The sequence below is a fragment of the Gymnogyps californianus genome, chromosome 1, assembly GCF_018139145.2.
Source record: "Gymnogyps californianus isolate 813 chromosome 1, ASM1813914v2, whole genome shotgun sequence".
In the NCBI taxonomy this organism is placed as follows: Eukaryota; Metazoa; Chordata; class Aves; order Accipitriformes; family Cathartidae; genus Gymnogyps; species Gymnogyps californianus.
This window is the reverse complement of record NC_059471.1, coordinates 98,914,897-98,937,319: the sequence shown is the minus strand read 5'-3', so window position 1 is coordinate 98,937,319 and position 22,423 is coordinate 98,914,897. Positions and strand designations below refer to the sequence as shown.

The 22,423-nt window shown below is 39.1% G+C and overlaps 1 protein-coding gene across 1 annotated transcript in view; it reads right to left on the bottom strand.

The window, feature by feature from the left end:
• The window catches only part of DSCAM (DS cell adhesion molecule), a 443,556-nt gene that overhangs the window by 402,722 nt on the left and 18,411 nt on the right, over positions 1-22,423 (bottom strand). Inside the window, exons 2-4 of the mRNA XM_050891759.1 lie at positions 12,035-12,208; positions 9,851-10,168; positions 5,048-5,194 (exon numbers count right to left, since the gene is read on the bottom strand). Of these exons, the coding sequence (XP_050747716.1) occupies positions 5,048-5,194; positions 9,851-10,168; positions 12,035-12,208 (639 nt within the window). The remainder of the gene's footprint in view (positions 1-5,047; positions 5,195-9,850; positions 10,169-12,034; positions 12,209-22,423) is intronic.

The window sequence follows — 22,423 nt, the reverse complement described above, 5'->3', positions numbered from 1 at the left end:
ACAACAGAAGTACAGTATGTAGTGACAGACCAAATTTAATTCTTCAGCCTTTCTCTTTGTTTCCATCTGCTCTTCATTCTCCTCTTTTCTGTCTCTGCTGATCCCTTACACTGACCTTTATTTTTAATAATCCCTTTCTGCCCTCCTTCCCCTATAACCACACCCACCCTTTGCTCTCTCCGGGGCTAATTAACACATGAACAGACTCTGCTCTTTGCTTTCACCTAGGCAGAGCAGAATCAGCAGTTATTTTGTCTTTACCTTCCCTACTAGTCCAGCTTCACTGTCCTGCATGTGAAGAAGAAATACTACGAGCCAAGCACTAGTCTCCTGTCTGCCTTGCAGTTGCTCAACAGGAGCAGAAGCACAATCTGTACCGTGGCGCTTTTCTATATGATTGTTCCTTGTTTTTATGTCCGTTGTTACAAAAACATACTTTGCTGCACTCTTTGGTCCTGCAGGGCCTAGGCTGTTTTCAATCGTTACAAGGTCAACACAAAGCTGATTCCAAAAGTCTCTTTCTTTAGGAATTGTTTGTGAAGGAAAGCAGTAAGAATGAAAGGGAACTTGACCGTTGAGCAAGCTGTATGCAGCTGTCAGTCATACAACATTCTAGGATTATTTAAGCTTTTATGTTTAGTGTCATCTAATGAAAATGCATAAGAGCTGGTTACTGATACAAGAGAATACTGCACATCATTACGCTACTTATTATAATTCAAACGAATTTCCAACTCAGTTTCAAGTCAACTGACAGTATACGATTCTTCAGAAAAGAAGGATCTTCAGAAAAGAGATCCTGAAGTTACAGCTGTAGAGCTTGGTACAGCAGCAACCTGCACTTTGTAAGCCCCTTAAGACTTTCTCAGAGTTACCGTTGGTCCTTCTATTTTGCCAACATCTCAGAGATTGTTAGGCAAGATACACACCACTGGAAAGTTTGATTGCTTTTACTAGAGACACAGATGGGCAAATAAGATACACTTTATGCATTTGTAGCAGATTGACAACTGCAGAGGTCTGCTGCTGTCCCTGTCTATCATGAGAGTCTGTAACACAAATGTATCTAGTGTAGATGGCTGAATACTTCATCTAACAATTATTATTCAAAATGGATCTTTCCAGTATGAAAAGATTTCTGTGTATGTGTTGTTGGAATTTGGGGTTTTCTACTCTTCCTCGAAATAGATTCATCCAAATAATTGTCTTTCCCTTGCTTTAAAAATCTTTTTCCTGCTACCTTGGCCCCTCAAGGACACCCTGAAAAAGCTTTTTGGCCTCAGATTCGCTGTTACATTGAAAGACAAAGTGTAGGAGCAAAACCCCAATTATTTAGCTGTTCCCCTGACAGACAGACAAGCACAAGCACACCCTTTCAGTCCACAGCTGTCCTTGCAAATGGAAACTTCACAGAATTCAGTATTTCTGGCTCCAAACATGGGCACCTTCCCCTTTATTGAACAGGGAGTCTGACCTATCTGGACACTCCTTGGAATGCTCTAGCAGTATGTCTTACTATGTTTCAACTCCCAATTACTTTACAATAACCTGGAGGCATGACATAAAATTGCAGCCAGGAAACAGGAGATGCTTTTGCCCAGCCATATTTATTACACACTTTGATTACTATGGACATCACTCTGCTCTTTGAGAACTAAGCACACAGACAAAAGCAGATATCTCCAGGATAGTACGCTGTTGCAAGAGCAAAAAAACCTCACCATCTTAATCAAGGAATATGCCTCTTAAACACTCTTTCTAAAAAGCTAGATTTTTTTTTTACATTATAAAAGTAAAAACACTTTGCTTTTTTCTTTAAAATGTTGAATTTACATAAAAAGAGAATGGATATCTAGAACAGTAAGTAACAGCTGAAATAAAGGATTCTGGCTCATCTACAGAGCTCTCTATCCTAGTAGTCAGAATGGGACTACAGATAGACAGGTATATGGAATATTTACTCTAAATTGTACTTGGAAGTATTGCATTGGGGTTTAAGCCTTTCGGGGGGAGGGGGGGAAGCTTCTCTGTTGGATCACTTGCATATGGAGCTTCCCCACTGAAAAGCTGCCCTGCTTCCTGTCATAGGGGGGTCTCCCATTCCGTCCCATAAGGTGTAAGCTTCCTGGGTTACTTGTGTCTTCCATTTGAAATGGATATATCATCTCAGTGAAAATGTTCTTCTCATCTTTTTCCTCAATCTCTCCCCCTTCCTTTTTCTCTTCTTTCTTTCTTTTCGAGTAAATACGATCTAGTTTTCCCACAAAAGCCTTGTCTACCTCAAACCATGATAATCATCACTCTGCGAGTGTATATCTTTTTATATTCTTGTTCTTTCACAGTAGAGGTTTCCCCTCAAGATGGCTGTCATTTTTGCTGATATTAATGAGTAACCAACAAATCAGTTATATTAAGAAACGAGAACAAAACAAATCAGAACTCGGTGTTTTCCAATATTAAATGGTGAGATAAAAAGCTTACTAATGAATCTGGTCTAGCACACAGAAAAAATACATGCTAGCAGTGGCTGTATAAGCAAACATATGCATTTCCTCAGAATATTGATCATTAGTGGAAAACAGCTCAATAGTTGTGTTATGTCTTGCATTCTATTCATCAGCACTGGCATTCTAAGAAGACAGGCTTCATCAATATCTACCATTTGAGTTCATGGCCAGATTATTGCAAAATTGATTATGGGTAAAGCTCAAGGCAATTGTTTTATGAAACGCATGTGGGTTCTGGTTTTTAAATGCTCTCACTATTAAGCTGCAGTTAAAGTGGATAAATGGTGAACAGACAAATCTTGCAATCGTGGTTAAACTGGAGCAATGTTTTCCTGCCTCACTTTTGCCCTTGCATGACAGATAGCATCGACCTGTAATCTAACCTGTGATTTCATCTCTGAAACTAAATCTTTTCTGTGATGTGATCCAATATGATAAACCGAGATTTTTATTAGCATCAGTTTTAATGAATTATGTTTTATTTCCATTTAGATTTCTAACTGTCAAATTAAGGGATTGTGAGATAATTAGAAACTGGGTTTTAAGTGTTGAAATTTGTAATAGATTTTTAATGATTGTAGCCTAGTCAACCACAGTCAGAAGTTGCATTAAGTTAAAAAAAAAAGATTAAATTTAGGTCCATATAGTTAAATGTTATTACACAGTTTTATCCCCCAAAAGTTTGGGGTTAAAATCAATATAGACTAACCAGAATGAAATTATCTTAAAATAGCAGCCATGATGGTCTGCAAAATGCCACACTTTCTTCTCTAAAGAAGGGGTTACAGAGACCTGTGTGCCCTACTCCTGATTCCAGGGTGAAGGGCAGGATTGAGCCACTCAAAGATATCACATAGGTACTAGGTACTAATGCTCAAGTCAAAAAAATCAGATTGAGAGGACACAATCTATGTTGACAGAGAAAATATGCATGTTTTCTTATAATATGGAATGAATAAACTTAAAAATAATATAAAGGTAGTTAACCAGGCAGGTATACATGTTCTCTTCCTCCAGCCAATACTCACACATACAGGTGTATGTGTAACGTGCAGTAGCCTATTTTAAAATGAAGCAAAGTAAACACATCCATCCACTGTTGCATTAGATAACCTTAATCATAGTTTAGATAATCTTAAGCATAGCTCTATATCATTATATACAGAATAATGGAAAGCTTATTTGCATATTTAAATACAACTCTGACCTGACTATATTGGCTGAAGTGTTGGCAAGTCCTACAATTCAGATATCACAGACCTCTTCATGGAAACACACTCAGTTTCAGTTGCTCAATGACAAAAATAATATGCCATATCAAAGTCCAAGAGCATAACAAGGAAGTGAATTTACCAAGCTTAAATAGTGCACCAGTAGTACAGGACAACTGATCATCAATTACATGGTACTTAAATATCTACCAAATCCTTAGAAAGCTATTTGAAATATATTTTTAAAAAAACAGAACAAGCTTATGTAAAGAATCAATAAAACACATAGAGAAATAAAATCTATAATATGAGTTATATAGAAACACAGATATTTCCATCAATGCCACATTTGTCAAAAAGGAAAGATTACTAATATACTGAGGAGAAGTACAAAAACATTTCCACACGTTGTAGGATCATAAACACAAACACATTCTTAAATATACTCTGCAGCAACATTTAATTCAAACTATTTTTTTCCATTCTGCATTACCCTGGAAAAATACATTTCAAATTTCTGCACACATAAATCATTTGTATGTGTAACAACAGCTGCACTGTGTGTAATATATAATTTAGATATGTACTACTCTGAAAATATTTTTCCCACATATACTTTCTCCCATGAATTTCCTACAACGTTTATGCTTTAAAATGTTGGATATTCTTTGCCTGAATTCCTTGTACTTCCTGAACAATGCCTCACATTTCGTCACTTTGTCAGTAAATAGATTAATGCATATAACTGCTTTAGAATAGATTGTTTCACTTCAATATGTTCAGCTTACAGCACAGTTTACCGTGTGCTTAAGCCTCCAGTGTTATCTATGAAGATATTTATCTATGAAGATATTTGAGATTAAAATGTTATAAAAGTATAAATATCAATTACATACCTCATTTAAACATAACAAAACAAATTCAGACTTGTGATTTCTTCTAATCCATGAGTAAAATTACTACTGAAAAACAATTACAACCCAACACATGCTTTATGACACTCAAATTTCTTTGGCACGTAGGAGTTCCTTATCAAAGTTAAAACGTGAACCCATTGCCACAGCACCAGGAAGCTGGTTTTATGTCTGGTATAAAACAAAAAACCATGTTATTTCCCCCTCAAGCATGCTAGAAAAAGCAGGGCTGTCTAAAACCTTCATGTCACACACAGTCATAGGGATGCAGCAATGCTAATATGAAATACGTTACTGGAAGGATGACATACCATTCAGCTATAATTGACTCAAAGTAAACATCAGGCATTTTGGGAGAAAAAACAGGAACCATAGCTGCCATTGCCAACTGGAAAACAAAGCCATAACAGCCTACCTGAGACAAGCGAGACTGTGTCTTTCTCCCATGAGACAACAGTGATGTATGCCTCCACAGAGGAGGGGATAATGCACTTGAACACTGCTACATTGCCTCTCATGGCTTTCTGGTCCTCCACACGGACTGTATAGGGTTCCCGTAAAACTGAAAATAGAAGAAGAGGTTTCCTGAAACAAGTCATAATCACACATCCCATCCACTTCCTCGGTTAGCCTTGCAAAGTTCCCCCAAGAAAGTTACTCAGGTTGTGAATTCTTTTGTCTCAGTAAATGATACTGGTTTGCAAGGCCGATTGCAAATTAATATGAAAGCATTCCCAGATCTTTTTCTTTCCTCAAAATCTGCATTTCACCATATTTCTGTGTTCTTCCCCTACCTAATTCTGAGGGCAAGGAGAAAGACTTTCGTAACAATTGCATATTTATATGGGTAAATGGTGTTATGTCTTCTGTTACTTGTCTAGTTTCTCATGCCACGTTTCCCATCACAGATTGTTTTCTCCTCTGTGAAAGGGTACAAAGTACATACAAGTACTCTGTGTGAATTAGACATCTAGAGGGTAGAAGAGAAGGTCAGTGTCATTTAGGATTTTGAAGAAGTGAGAACCGAAGGAGAAAATCGATGGAGGTGACAGCCAGAGAAAAAGCAAGGTGTCTCAGAAACACAGAGAAATGATAGTAGGTAAGGTAACAGCTACATTCAATTGACCAGCACTGAAAGAAATAGGTTAATGGTAAGAAAACAGAAACTAGGATTCAGAGTTGTATTAAAAAACAGCATGGGGGCACTTAGATGCAGGATGTGTCTAGCATCTGGAAGAATTAATTTAATGGACGAAGAGAAAAAAGAACAACTGGAGAAATCCTTCACACCAAACTAGTATTGCTGGGATGAGATGAAGTTGCATTGGGTAGGAGAACGGAAAGAAGGAAAATCACTGAAAAAATTCAATTAAGAATGAGGGGTGAAAAATCCTGTGAGCAACAGTTAACGGGGGAGGTAGTAGAGCTGAGAAGAAACAGATGTTGTCTACTACAAGAAGTAAATGTGTAAGACAGGAAGGACAAGCAGCAACATAGACTTTCCACAGGACCATAAGGTCAAGGTGCAAAAAAAGAAATCACCACAGCCAACACAGTTATACGTGGCGAACGTAGTTATATATCTTGAAGTGACAAACAGTTTCAATGAAAATAGAGATGAATGTATTGGAAAATGACGTGCGTGTCTGAGGCATGTATATGCCTGAGGGTAAAAGTTATTGAGAAGAACAACCCCAGTGCAGCAGTGTAACCAAGTCAGCAATGCTGAAATGCCACATTACAGTGACATTTTTTGCCTACATATCCTGCCCACAAACATATACCAAGCTCTACCAATTACATTTAACCACATTGATTCTAGACTGAAGAGTCAGTAAATCCTTTGCAGAGTTTACAAAAGTATTTCTATATACCAGGAGCACTGGAATTTCTAAATGTCAGCCTCACTTACAATGTATTTCAAGAAAAAAAGGCAGAGTACTGAAATGTAACTGTAGTTTTCACAAACACAAACAGCATCAAGTTTTCAGGTCCAGTGCTACCACTGCAAAAAGGAAGACTGAAGTTCTCCATCCCAAACAAGACTGTAGCAATGTAACAGTTAGGAACTCTAACCAAAAGTAAATAAATTTAATTATAAATTACATATCTTTTTAAAAATCAGAATAAATCCATTTTCTATGATAAGATAGACACCACAAGTTTTTTAAAAAGTCAATAATTTATTTTTAATCAAAGGTTAAGTTTCTTAACCCTGTTATGAGTGCTGAACTGATATTATAAGCACCTTTAATGCAGTGACTTTACAACACTGGCTGCCCTGTGATGAATCAGCCCCCTAATCTTGTTCTACACTAGAGGGAATGGCACATAGATCATCTTAATGAGGCTGACTTCTGTCTAGTGCTCATGCTCCAACCATCATTTACAGAAAAGGCTTGTTTAGCAGCAATATCCTAACACACTTCTGAAAAAATACAAATACCTGTAGCACAGTTGGCCATTTTGAAAATCTGCCCAGTTGATCATTTCAGTAAAAGCAAACACAGAACCCATATGTGGGGCACAAAAACCGAAAGAGGTTTATTCATTTCCTTGCTTAAAAAGCTTACATTATTGTGATTTCAGAGGCCCCTCAGTTATTTCCAGATCATAGTTTTGCCAGTTCCTATGAATTACTTGCTGATTGTTTGGGTTTTTTTAAATCCCGAGTCCCTGAGTCATGAATTTATATGAGAATTTCAGCCTTTGCTAAAAAGATATATTCTTCCCTGCCATGATTGCACAGGAAAGCTTGAAGATGAAATGGAGATATGCACCTTTACTCCCATGTGGGACTGGCCTGGAAGAGGACTGGGTTTGGGTGTCTAGGTGTGGGGGTTATGGTTTTTTGGGGATTGGGGATGTGTGTTGCATTCTAGGCAAAATTACATGCAAAACCACAATTACAATCATCTGCGAGCCAGAACTCTTATATCTGCTACCCATATTCTTGGGGAAGCAGGTAAATGAGCTTCAGACTTTCCCAAGCTGACTGTGAGAATGGGCGAAGCTATATTAGTCTTTGTATGACTGTGCTATGATCAGATGCTCCACTGATTTCTTCTGTATTCCTAGGAAATCATATTGCTGTTGGAGGGCACTGGAAGGAGGAGGACATGGAGAAGAAAAGAGATGAGAAAAGGCCCCCCAAAAATCGTGCTAATTAGGGCCAATCTGAAACTGTACAGATTTCACATGAACAGAAATGTAATTGACAGTAACACACAAACAAATGAAGTTTATCACTTCATATTTGAGCAACACAGGGTTTATCATCTGAACATAAAATACACTTAGTGCTATGCACAGAAGACTCTCTCAAAAATTGTATTTTCCTACGATTGGAGGATTACACAAGCCTTTGGAAAAGATACTCACTAATAGCTATTGTCTGCCATCAGGCACAATGACAGCTCTGACACACAATATCAGTTCATATGAAAGAAGGGGACTTGTTTAACTTGTTATCCAAACCTCAGATTAACTGAGAAATTGAGTTACATGGAGAAATTAATGGATCAGGGGTAAAAGGCTAAAAAGGGAAGGGAAAGGGCTAAAAGGGGCATTTCTGACTTGGCCGAAAAGAGTTGTTAGCTTATCAGTCAAGCAGCTACAGCCACCTACTGCAAAGCCTTTTTTTCAGGTCCTTCCTCCATTTGCAAGGTTTATTTCTCAAGCAGAGGAGGAAGACTTCTTTTGGGGTTCCATGGATAAGTGGGTCAATGCTGAGCAATAGACATAGCTGCATCCTGTCGTCCATATCATAGGCTTTCACAACTAAATGACCACTTCAGAGCCTTAGCTATCAAAGTTACAAGTTTTAGCCTCCTCTACATCACCACATTAGTTTATCTAAGAAACAGGAAAATTGGAAACTAATACTGGAAAAAATGCTGCCCAAAAGATTCTCAAAATCAAGATACATTAACAAATCCACAAAGGACAAAAAAATATTATGTTCCCTCTAAATATAATTCTGCCAGAAAACTCGTCCACAAATCCATTAAAGTAAAACAAAAAGCACAAAAACCAGCACCGAGTTCCAAATATAAAGTTGGTTACTATGTATTCTTATGAATCTTTGGTTTTCAAACTTTTTTGATCTGTGGACAACTAACCATTTTCAGAAGAAGCATAGACCATTAGAGAAACTCCACATATACATAACGTGAGCTTGCTTCTACTAGTCACTTCCTGTGCAAGAAAACCCACCTTTCTGGACTAAAAGTTTAATAAGACACATGAATTTCATGGAAATCTGTTTTTTACTCTTGCCTTCTAATTGTCGACAAACTACAGATCTCTGAATGTTAATTTATCGTTAAGAAGAAGGGAATACATTCTCTTATTTAAAAAGGGAGTCACAGACAAAACTACTTGCTAACTGTTCACAGTTTTCCCTACATAACTCCTGTGAAGGCATATCTCCAAAGGAAAGATACTTCACTTCTGAGAAGACTAACATAGCTCCACCACCAACAAAGAGGTTATGAGGATTTGCATTAGCCAAGGGTCAGCTCCCAGACTAGCTTTTGTTTGTTTGTTTGAATATTTTAATTAACTGAAGTGGGTAGACAAAACCTTCAAAAACTATGCAATCATGTGTTTATGTGTTGTAACAAAAGGCCTGATTTTGATCCCACTCTAATTCTCCACTGGCTGACCCAGTCTGCACACAGTCGGTATAGAAAACAGATGCAAAACCATTATGCTTATTTGCATCTTTTAGCTTAAACGGAAAGCACTGCCTATGGACCAACATCAGCTGCTGAATCGTTAAACAGGACACAAGTTTCTCTCTCAAAACAAAGCACAACTGAATACAAGCAAATGAGAAGGGATGTGATGAGGCAAGCATTCCTCTTTTCTTCCCGCCCCTATACAAAATCCAAAGACTGCATCTTTTTCTCTCACAGCTCTTTAATGAGTAAGCATGGTCTGATTAACAATTTCATTATCAGTTAATTTTTTCCTTATACTTGTGCAGAAGCTCAACTGATTATGATCTTTGGAAAACTAACTTTTCACCACCAAAACAAATCAAATCAAGGAGGACAGGGAAGAATCCACTATTTTACTTAGTATTGTGAAGAGTTCAGAGGTTACACTTCTGGCCAATCTCCTTTGATTCACAGCTGCTGCTACTCTTTGTCTGAAACACCCATGTTTCCTCCCTCCTCAAGCCCATTTGAACCCAATAAAAGACTGTACTTACCGGCCTTAATGTGAACATCCTGACTTCTGATTTTCCCTGAAGGATTTTCAGCTGTGCAATAGTAAGTGTTATCATGGATTAAGTTATTAAAGCTTGAAGGAGGGAAGGGGAAAATTTGGAGAGTGCCATTGGGGTGGACGTGGCGGATCCCTGGGACATCGTAGATCTCCTCACCCGTTGCTAGGTACCATCTGAGCGTCACAGGGGGGATCCCTGCTGCTGGACAGGGTACCAATGTCCCTGTGGTGCTAGCAAACACTACCTCTTGCAGAGATGCATTGACAAAATATAGACTGGCATGTAGATCTTCACTGAAAACTGCAAGACAAAAAAGAAAAAGAACAGACCTTGAAAACCTAAGAAATTTCAGCTACGCACAAAACAATTCGACTGTTACTTGCCACAAACTCAAACACAATGCCTAGGGAAGGTAATCAAAACATCTGGATCTTAATGCACGCTCTAATAAAATGTTTCTCATTTGAGAAGAAAATATCACCAGATTAAACATACTAAGTGGTTTACATCCAAAAGTAAAATGGGAAATCCCTTTCTTTGTAGTGTGAACTGAAACAGATCTGATCACTTTCGCATTTGCTGATGCAGCATTCTTTTCTTTGTAAGGCCAGCAAAAATCCAGCAGTAATCTACTTCCATGAAATTTCTAGCAACTAAATTTCTGCTTGGAATACAGGCAGTTTCTGTAGCATTTATAAATTTATTTTTACAGTCTTTCCATGGCAAAATGACTTATAAAGTAATAAAAAGAACTGAGCAAACAATGAAAAAAATCCCCATAATTCCTTAATAATAATACATATCTATATTTAATACAGATACAACTTAATAAATACATTATATAATTTGGTCAGGTCTTTCTAACAAAGACCTATAAGCCTAGGTACAAGGCATGCTTATGGTAATCTTGGTTCTGCCATCCATGTGACTATAGTCCCCCTCCCAACCTCCCTACTAAAAGAAGTCAGTATTGGTCAGAGCACAAGGTTAGCCCTCATTCTTCCGAACGCTTCTGCTGTGGGCTATTCAGCTATTACCCGGAGGGCTTGAAGGCTCCAGGTGGCTTGAAGGTTCCCAAACATTTCATCCAAAATACCTTCCTAACCCTCTCTGTCTGAGAGCATGTAAGGGGCTGAAAGAGCTAGTGCCTGCCAATGTCTAAAACGTTGCAGCAAACCAAGGTGCGGTCGGCGTAGCAACTGGGGACTTCAGTGAGGAGTCGGCCGGCATGGACACAGGGGCCGTGCCGGAGGGTGCGCGGTCCGGTGTTCTGGCAGACCCTGCATGGCAACGTGGCCGGGGGTCACACAAAGTTTATTTGAGGAAGGGGCTTGCAGCTCCTGGAAAGTCCCTAAGACCACCACCCCAATAAGCCGCACACGCTCAGTAGATAAAGAACCATCTGGAACACTACCATATATGTTGAGAACCGTCTAGAATGAACCCATATGAGTCTTCAAGAGGTGTGACGGGGGGGGGGGGGGGGGGGGGGGGGGGGGGGGGGGATTGGACTATAAAAGGCACAATTGCAAAGAGCCAGTGTGTGTGTGCACCCACCACTGAGGAACTGAAGACCAACGGGATGTCGCTGAATCCATGGTGGTGACTATCTTTTGCTTATCTGCCTGAATGCTTGCTTAGTTTCCTCCTGTCACTTCCTGCTTCTCCTATCGCTCTGTTTCTCCGTGGTTGTTCAATAAACACCCTGATTGGCAGCATTTGGCCTCGTTTGCATCTTAATCTCACTCTTGGGATCAGCACAAACTTTCCCCGGTTCTGAAATCTAAACTGGAACCTGACAGAGCATATCAGCATAAGGCATGATTTTTGTTTTCCAATAAACGGGAGGAGATATTACCAATACCACCACTTTGCTATACATTTGCATATACTGCTCACTTGTAAAAAAACTTGACAATTTTGCTTGACACAAAAACAGAAACTTGCATATTTCACTATATCTTGAATGCAGTCGATTCTGACTTGATTTCCTAAAGCAAGTCTGGTAAGGAGCAAGTTTTTGAGAAGGTGACCATAGTGCATCAGGCCCAAATGAGCATCAATGAGACAGATTTCAAGGTTAGCCTTCATTTGCACACAAGGATGCTATTGTCCTGCAGAAATAACTTGCGATCTCAATGCTAAGTCATGAAGTGCCTCGTCTACCTCTGCCACTTAGTCTTATGGTAGCTTGGAGCGCAAAATGGGCTATTTTTTCCTTCTCTCTTTTAACATCTTGAGGAGTTATAAAGTGGGAAGATACTCCCTTCCAAATATCATCTTGGTATTGACCATCAGGAGAGACCACCTCAAAAGAGAGCGGAACTGGCTCTGGAATCCCTAGAAAGAAAAAAAGTAAGAGAGACCCTCCTAAAGCAATAGGGAAAGATGTCTGGCATGCAGGAGGCAGCCAGATAAAAGGGCATCACAGAGCAGGATGAAAGGCACTTGGAGATTCAGAAAGAAGAAATTTCAAGCACTGGAGCTGACGAGTGCTGGTGCATATAGATGAGACAGGTGCTGGTACAGAATAAAGTACCTTGCAAGAAACAAATTCTTCCTAGTTGGTGCAGCCCTAGGAGAAACTTGGGTATCTGGAAAGCAAAAATAGGCATAATAGGACTAAGCACAGGAAGAAGCAGGGCTGAATAAGATGGTGACACTTTTACATAATCACATTTCTAATTATAGTCGTACTTTGAAGCAGAGAATAGTATTGTTGGTAACATAATAGAGAACTAAAAAAAAAAAATTTGGCATTGTTCATCTGCTGTACAAGCTATTCTCTACAAATACAAGTGAAACAATCAACAGGGCATTTTAATTTCCATTGGCCAACAAGACATTCACGTAGAAGTAATAAATACGGTTCACATTTGCCAACTTTTATTATGCTATACTGCTTCTTAAGAGACATTCACGTAAAAATGGTAGATTTGCTGGCTGAGAATATAAAGGTGAATACCAAATTGCAAATGCCTTAAAAATAGAGAATATCAGGAACTATGTTTGACACTTCCATAGAATCTAACTTTCTAATCAAAATGCACCACAGCTGAACTAGAGACTCATACTAGCAGCACATAACAATGAATTTTTCCAGCTGCTTTGTATCCCCTGTAGAAGCTTTCACTAGTTTTGACAAACTTTCCATCCATCAGCCTATACAATAGTGCTTCATTTTAAAACAGCATCTGGTACACATTCATCTTAATGGCAGACACAAACACACTAAGATCCCTGGAAAATAATTGCAGTGCTATAATACATACACATATACACAATGCTGACAATCCAGATGCGTTTTGTGGTGGAAAACAATGTGTAAGCTACTTGGATACATTCAACAACAAAAATGGGATTTCAGAATCTTTTATTAAAAAGATATTTCTCTGCAACGTTCCATAGGAAGAAAGTGATTAGCTGAATAACAGAGCAAGTGATATATCAAAACATAATTGAAACTGAGACAAGTCAAAGAAAATATGTAATTATATGTTACTTAATGGTAAAATATGATCCAACTAAACACCATATTTTACAGTAAGCAGAAGCAAGCTCAGACTAAAAGTTGCAAGGGAGAGCGGTAGGGAAAGTTGATGAAAGTTACAGATATAAAACAGTGAAGAGAAATACCTCAAGAACCTAAAAAAAGAGGTAAGAATAGAAGGGGGGGGCGGGGAATCAGACAGGTTCTACCAACTGCCTAAACGCTATTCTGAAAACAAGGCTTTTGAAGTATTTTGTCTCCAGAACAATGGCTAAAATTGCGAGGGCCCAAGCAAACAGGCAGAGGCCTGCCCTCACAGCCTGCTCTGCAGGAATGGACCTCTACAATGCCTCTAAGCCAGAACTGAAATGGTTTGCAGTTAAGCCTGACTACGTCTGGACAGAGATGACATCGGCATTTTCAGAGAGATGACATCAGTTAGCAGTCCAAGGGAAGGAAAGTTGAAGATTCCTCCTGAATAGGGTTTGTTTATTTATTACCGAAACGAATAATACTTGAAACAGGAGGAACCCTGCACCTCAGCAGCACTCAGTGGACGCCCCAACTGAAATGACAAGGTGACAAACAGTCTGCACATGCAAGCACTTCGGGGCAATGAGGCAAAGACCTATGCCCTTAACTGTGTGGTTAAAGGAGCACATAAGCGGTTTATCAGATCAATAGACACATGACAAGAGACACTTCTTGAATCTCAGATTAAATAGATACCATTATCTTACTCATACAACAAGAATGGGAGGGAGGGAGGGAGGGAGGAAGGAAGGAAACATGGAAACATTTTTTGCAAGTTTAGTCAAAATTCCTTAGACTCAACTACTTGAAGCAATAAGGGGAACTGACAAAGTATAATAGCCAAGGAAATTTCTCCTGAATAGTGCTGAATATGTCACCCAGATACAAAATTTCTTTTAGCACTTGAGAAATCTCCTGTAAAGTAAACTGGCTTATCTCACGACAAGCTGGTCAGTGGGGCTGCAAGTCGATCACACTCAGAAACAGAAAGTGAGACTAAGCACTGTATAGCCAGTCTGGGTACGTGTAACCAGACTGGACAGAGATAGGTGTAAAGATCTAGGCTGAGCTTTGCATCTGCTGTGCGTGTACCTATTGGCATAGCTAAGACTGAACCTGCTTTTTTGGTTTGTACAGAGGTGACCTTTACTCTCTTCTGGCATGTCACTCCTTCCTCCAGGTCTCCAAGGTGGTGCAGCTCCTACATATATACATGCTGTGCACTTGAAGGTCTTCTATGAGGACCTAGCAAATAACACTTCTGATATTTCTGCCTATAAGGGTGTCATTTGTCAAGGCTTCATAGTATATTACACAAGACAAAACAGGCTGAAACTGGTGCTTCACAATCCTCCTTTTTAATAAGCAGAAGGAGGTGTCACTAAGACATAAGAGAGAAGATGCTACATTTAAACTACCATACTGGATCAGGCTTGGTCTTCCTCTGTGTAGGATCTCATGTCCTGGAGGGATCAGCATCAGCTGCAACAAGGAGATGAAAGAAGACAAGCAAAAGCAAACCGTGAAACCATCTGTCCAAGGGAGATCCTCCTCTTCCCTTCCTCCACTGTTCTCTATGTCCCCCTTCAAACTGCTTCACCTTTAAGAACCTTTACCATAATGACACCAAAAACTCATGGAGTTTGCATGTAACATAAGAAAAATTTATATCAGTTCAACTCGGTGCCAGAATGCAATGCAGAGGCTTGGTGTTGTGCATTTTCTTTTCATCATGTTCTCTTTCATGTTTTAGTAAGTTTAAATAACATGTTTGTGATTTTTGAAGCTAGCTTTTTGTGCCTCACATTCTTCCAAAACCCTCTTGCCATATTCTGCAATTAACCGCTTGAAGCCCCAGGTTTTTTTCAGTTCTTGAAAGAACTGAAATACCTTTGGGCAACAGACAACTCAACAAAAATATTGATAAATTGTGTCTGAACAATTAACTGATGCTTATATTTAAATTACCTTCCCTGTCCCTTTCAAAGGCTAAATACTACTTCTGTAATGCTTATGCAAGGGGAAAGTTTGGTCCTAAATGAATAACAATTTCAAAACAAAGGGAAAATTATTTCTCATCCCTTTGATTAATCAAATCCAGCATGAAATATTTATATAGATAAAATAAAAGACATAAATCAAAGCAAAAGTCTGGAGCAAAGAGACCAGAGATTATTTAGGTAAAATAAAAATCAAAGTAGAAAAGATAAATTATGTAATTAAGCAGTTGACTGCTCTCCTGCACTACAGTAGGTTTAAAGCAACAGCCATAACTGTCTTACAGTGGAACGTCAGGTTTGCCACAGCCCTGGACATTAATATTTCTTCTTCTTTTCTCCTCAGTGACATTGTGATTGATGAACTGGGCAACAATCAAGTATTTTCTTTAGATTTAATAGATCGTATAAGGTATCACCTTAAAATTTAAGAATTTCTCACTGTTAAATACCAGCAACGTAAACAAAGAAACCTAGAAGCAAACCCAAGGAGTATAATAAAAACATAAAAAATAAAAATAAAAAAGGACAGTATAGAATAAAGTCTAAACTTTGCCTCTGATCAGAAATCAGTGATCCAAGAACATCCCTTTTTCAGCTCCTTCCTGGTGCTGACTCTTGCAGCCTGTGCTTGGAATGGTAGACGCCTGGGACTGCTTCGTACTATGACGGGACAACACACTCCAGCAAAAGCTGACAGGAAAATTTGCTGCATGCATCTTCTAAGCCACATAAGCAGGTGCAAAGTAGGATGAGACACAGTCCCTTGAGCAGTTAATTGACTAGGAACCCAGGTAGTCTCATCAACGCATCAAGCTCCAACCAAAGTTTAAGAAAAACAAAAAAATATCAACAGCCTGTGTGCCTTCTGGAGAATACCCAGGCGTTGTGCCTAGGCTAGGAGAGTAGCTTTTTTGAGCCTCCTGCACAGGTAATGTAGGACAACAAACACAGCCTAGAGGCAGTTTAGATCCCCCTTTGGTGGGGCAAATCATTCACTTTACTTGGTCCTTCATCTCCACCAGTTAGAGGGAGATTAGGACAACTCTCCATCTTTCTTGAAGACCTCAGTTAATTGGAGAAGGCTAGCACAGCTGCCCCAATATTTTTAGCTTTTGGGTGGATGTTTGTTGTCTACAATTACAGGTCCTTCTACTGTGAGTCCAGCCTGTCTGGCACATGCATTAGCCTAAAAGCATCACATCTTTTGCCAGTCATCACACCAGCAATTCCACAATACAACTCCAGGTTTCAGAAAATTTAAAAACAAGGCTTTTTTTGTGGGTTTTGTTTTGTTTTGGTGGGGGAGGTGGCACATAAAAAGCAACAGTAGAATCATAGAAAAAAAAGACAAAGATGTTCCCCTTCACTCCCAAAAAGGAGGGATGGGGGGGATCGGGGGGAAGAGGCAGAAAAGATAGGTTATCTGCCAAAGAGGAAGAAAAAGCTAACAGGACTGGCAGAAGTCAGAAGGATGCTAACACTCAAGGCGGGATTTTTAAAGGAACTCCTCAGGATCCCATATCTCATGAGACACCTGGTATCAGCAAGACAGCTCCTTTTTTACTGGCCTGAAATCAGAGTAGGAAGCAGGCAAGAAAACATCATCTTGATCATAACCCTTAAAAACATACAGCTATTAGATAGAGTTTATCTTTCCTTTGAAGGCCTTTGCATCTTGTTTTATTTAAAGCTAAGAAAAAAGTGTGCACATCTACAGGAAAATATTCCACTTGGCATTACTAAAATATGCAGTTGCTTTTTAGAGGTTGAACTCTGTGAAATTTTGGGACCCAAATATAACAAAACAATTGAGAAATTTGAAGACAGAATTTAAGTGCCATTTTCCATATGGTCAGTGAAAAATACCAAAATTCTCATTACCAGAGGAAAATAGAATATTGATTATTCACTGTACGGTAAAAGACAAATTTTTTGTAGGACAATTTAATGGAATTCGTGTAAAAAGCTATCAAAAAACCCCAAAACATTTGTAAGAAAATGGCTGAAGACATCTAAACAATAAATTATGTTTAAGGAAACTGAATTAACAGGATCATAATACAGGTTAATTACCCTGTTGACATCCAAACAATATAGTAAGTTAGGATAATCTTTTTTGCATAAACACACACAGAGAACTGATAAATGAAACATTTCAGAGTGCATTGCTGTGCCTTTCAAACCAGTAGTAGAAGCATTACAAATGCAATCACAAATATGCAGATTACTCAGTGCAGAACACAGCCAGAGAAAAACAGTCTGGGTGGGTGGTAGGGTGCAATGCTAGCGAGCTATGTCACTATTTAGGATGATTCCCCCCCCAAGATTCCATAATGTATCACCATGAATGAGATTTTAAAAAAAAAAAAAAGCTAGATAGGCCTTTACTGCTTTCCTCAAATACGTCTCCCCTTGCCAAGTTAAAAAAAAAGGCCCTTATTTTAAAAGAAGAAAAAACTGATTAGACAGCTACAAACAATAACATTGTTATCACTGCTCAATTATCAAGTAACAGGCTATGCAAAGTGACCTAGAGAAATCACTTCAGCTACTGTGAAAAGATCAGAGTGATGAGGCATTACAATAATCCATCTGTGATCATGTCTCCCTCTAGGGGTTTTATCTAATGACTAACATATAAGGTTGATAAATATTATAAATTTTATTAGAGTAAAACAAATGCCCTTTTACAATTTTGGCTTTAATTCTGACTCCGGACAGGAATTTCTATGCCCCTCTGAATTGATAAGGATTGAATATTCCTCACTATTTGAGAGGAGGGAGGGTAAAACACAATTCTCACAAGGAATAAGTTTCGGGTGGAGGCAAGATAGGTATCTTCAAGAACAGTGAACAGGAAAACAGCACTGGATAAAGATGTTCTGTCCAGACCTCAAAGTAAGTCTTACTAAAAGGAACTAAAAGAATGAAGAAAAGAGAAAACAACACTAAAGAAAAATGATGAGAGAATGCTAAAATCAACACAAAGTAGCTTTAATATGAAAAACAAAATGAAATCAATTGCACAAACTGATTTGAGATTACAAATATAATTAACAGAGATGAGTATATTAAACTACTACACTAGTAAAAATAAATACAAAAGCACCAATTAAACACCACCACCCACAACAGTTAAGTCAAATAAACAATGGAGTCAAGGGAAAAACATTTGTTTGCTGTCAGCCAGTTTGATCTCTTTGATCAATGTTACTTTCTTGTAAACTGCTGAGAAAAGCAGAAAAAAAGCCCAATTTTTTGTCTGCAGTTGTCATCTCCTACAAAAAGGAAGATAACTCTGCACTGATCAGATCACAGGTGTTCATGAGAACAGTGGGCAGAAAAAACTTTTTTTGTTTCCCCCAGAAAAATAATATCTTCTAGCAGCAAATGCTGAAGCATCCCTTGCTCTGACAAAACAAATTTTTCTGATACTTCTTACTGAGGCCTCCTAAACCGTGAACAATTAAAAGTATGAAGAATCTTTTACACCAATTTTTCTATTAGAACACGCTAACTTGTCCAAATGTGAGCTTTACATGGGTGAGCTGCTAGTCATCCTTGACAGGCTGACCTGCTGGGCTTGAAGTGAGCTCCAGCACCTGCCGGGGCCTCAATCAGCGCAGGGAAAGGGCAGAGACCCAGCGCACCTCAGAGTGGCACTTTGAAACCCGAAATCTCTGAATTTGACCAAAACACTCCTTGCTTTCTCTTTGCGGTGGCTATCAGAGACCCTGATGAAGCCAGAAGACAAAGTGAATCCCGATTGCTCCCTGCCAGGCATTCCTCCCAGACTTGACATCCAGGCGTAGTGGCAGAGGGTGCCCCAGGAGAGAGGCAATGGGGAAGATGGCATCCGGGAATAAGGAGATGAGGGGCAGTTGCAGGCAGAGGCCTTCCCTCTACCCCTGGACCTCCTCCTCCTCCTCCCACCTCCTGAGGGGAGAGTGTAAGGGAACAAGAAAGGGTTGGCAATATAGCTGGGATGCAGAGCCTGGAGGAAGCCCGGAACAGGCCCGTTATCAGTTATTTATGTCTTCCTCGTACAAAGAAAGGCTCTGAGGGAATCAGGACAGTGTTAATTCGCGAAGTGTAACATTCCAAAATTGTCTTATACAAAGAAATTGAGTTATTCACTAACTTCACTCTAGCAGGTGCCTACTTTGAGTGGTCATCCCAGAGACTTGGCTTAACATATGGTAAAATACAAATTTGAAGTAAAAAGCATTTCTTGGATGTTTGACTTCTTGATGTCAAAGCAGTCTTGTAAATTGTTACGATTGCTACTGCAGTACAAAGCTACGGGGGGAAAAAATCAAAAGAAGAATATAGTCTACAGCAAGTACGGATGAGCTGGTTAGGTTTTGCACTGGTTTAATGTATATGATTGCATAATTGGTATCATTCAGAAAGCCAAAATTCTTTCCACAGTATATAATCTCCCAATGCAGAACTGCTTCCCATGTAGTGTGTTGTGTAATCGTAGCCAGTATTTTAGGGCCAAACAGTATAAAATTACAACATGTCCACCAAAAGGAACAAAAAAATAAATTATGCTTTTTCAAATTGCTACTCTGATTCAATGTGCCGGTGCTCAACCTTTTATTCCAAAGGGGTATTCATTTGAATCAGTTTCAAAACCAGAACCACTAATGAAGATAATTAAGTATGCAATTGTTTTTGCCTACAAAAAATGATCACTACAGAAAAAAGCACACAGTGTTACTTTATCATTCTCACAGGGCAGAAACTTCCATTAAATCAAAGCAGGCTTCCACAATTAAAAGAAAAGGTCCTCAGGTAAAACCATAAAAAGAAGCAGAACTCACAAACGAGTTGCATCTATGGAAGAGGGAGAAGTGTGGGTTTTGGTGGAGTGCACTGTAGAGACCTGAGTGTACAGACAAATGTTGAGTGGCAAATGCAATAGATGCAAGTGATGGGAGCCTTTAATCATCCAGAAAAGAATAATCTATTTGTGATATAAATGCTTACTTTTAATTGTGTGTTCAATAATGGATTGAATTAAAGGGTAGATATTCATGTGGGATAGGCATTCTAGTTTGGGCTACAAACTACCAGAGTAAGATGTGTAGGTAAGGTTCTTTTCCCTTGTTTAAGCAAATAGAGAGAAACTGAAAAACAAGACAAAAAAATAATTGTCAACTTGGGGGCAAAAAATGTGCATCTTTGCTTCTTGAAGCAAGAGCTGATGCATAACCTCAACTACACTCATTCCTATCATAAAGAACACATTGCGAGAACACCAAAAGCAACCAGACAGAAATGAGAGAAAAGCCTTGGATTTATTTTTTTTCCTCACAAAAGTATTTTATGAGCAAGAGAAATAAAAGATAATTAGCTGTATCACAGAAATTGTTCTGAAATTGTTATGAAAAATCGAATTAATCAATATTTGTATAGCTTTTCTTTTGACTGATTTACAGAATTATCACTTTTTCTATAAACAGAGTCATTACTTACAAGGATTCATTGGCTGAGATGTAACAGATTTCAGTTTAGGGCTTGTCTGCAAATACTGCAGCTGACCTAATGCTTTCTTATAGTGTCCTGCTGGCCATCTGCATCATGTCCTAGTAGGACAATAGAGTTTTACAACTAAACAACAGCAAAGGCTAGCGTACTTCTCATTGGACCTCTGCAGGAAAGAGTCAAAATTTCAAAAAAGATCTCTTCCACACAAAGATGAAAGTAAAACAGATTAAAATGTTCTGTGAAAGTAATTAAGTGGCAAGATGCTTCACAAAATTATATGAGGGTATATTTTAGACCAGAGCAGTCAGCTACATTGAGTCTCACAGTCTGGCCACTTCTCTGTCACATTTCCCACATCCCAGATGAATGCTCTCATACTCACGCAAGCCAGAGCCTGCAAGATCTTTCATCTGGATGCAGAAAACAGCCAGGACACCCTTCTGGGATGGGTTCTTATTCTCCGATTTTTCATGTGGGTGACCTCCACTTGCAGTGAGTGAGCGAGCCCTACTGCCAGAGTTAGTCTCCCACCAGACCGAGCAAGCCTTCCAACCACCAAGCTATAGGAGACTAAAGAAGGAAAAAAACCCAGAATGTCAAGAGATTTGTAAACCCTGACCTCTCAGTTCCATTATTCCACATCACTGTTATTACTGAGTATCCTCAAAAATGACCCACAAAAGCTCAGTCAGCTAATTCCTTTCATGCCCTCAAGAAGCCTTCAGGAGCTCTCAGCAGTAACGATTACAAGATCAGCAGGCTCCTGCATCTACAACCTGGAAGCAATCTTTGTTAACATAGCTGAAAGTTGACTCTGTTAAAAGTTTTTGTAAATCCAAAGCAGGGTTGAACAGGTACCACAGAAAGCTCTATCCCAAAACTATGAGAGGAGAGAAAGGAGAAGGAAAACAGAGGGAAAGATGCTGGATGATGCCCAGCTGTATCTCACTCCCCCTCCACGCTCAGCCACTTGGAGGGAAAAGTATGTTCCTGGATGGACTCAGCATTGGAACAAACAATATTGCCCCAAAAGAAAGATAAGAATGGAGGTCTGGGGTTTGGCTGAGCCTGCACAGCTTCTACCCAGACACCATCAGTGTGCTCATCCAGTAAGTACAAGCATGAGAATCTGAAGCACATGCTGACAGGCATCAGCACACGAAGCACAAGGTTTTACTGTAAGAAGTCACACAGAAACATTGTTAAATACTTTGGCGTTAAAAGAAAACGCAGAAAGAATTAGGTCAAAGCTTTGGTGGTACACCATTTCCAACATAGACACTGTTTTTCTCACTTGTCAGTCCCTGCTAAAGGAAAAAGCAAAATCTGCCCACTAGGGCCATGGGGATAAGCAGAGCATGAGGGTAAGCAGAGCAACCTCTGCAGCGCTGCCTGAAAAATAGTTCTTCTAGACACTACTAAAGAGACTAGTAGTACTGAACTCTACTGTATTTCCTAATTAGGAAATGTCGAACAAAACCTGTAGTCTTAACGGTCCTCAGTCCCCACCATCACCACTAGCACATCAAGGACAAA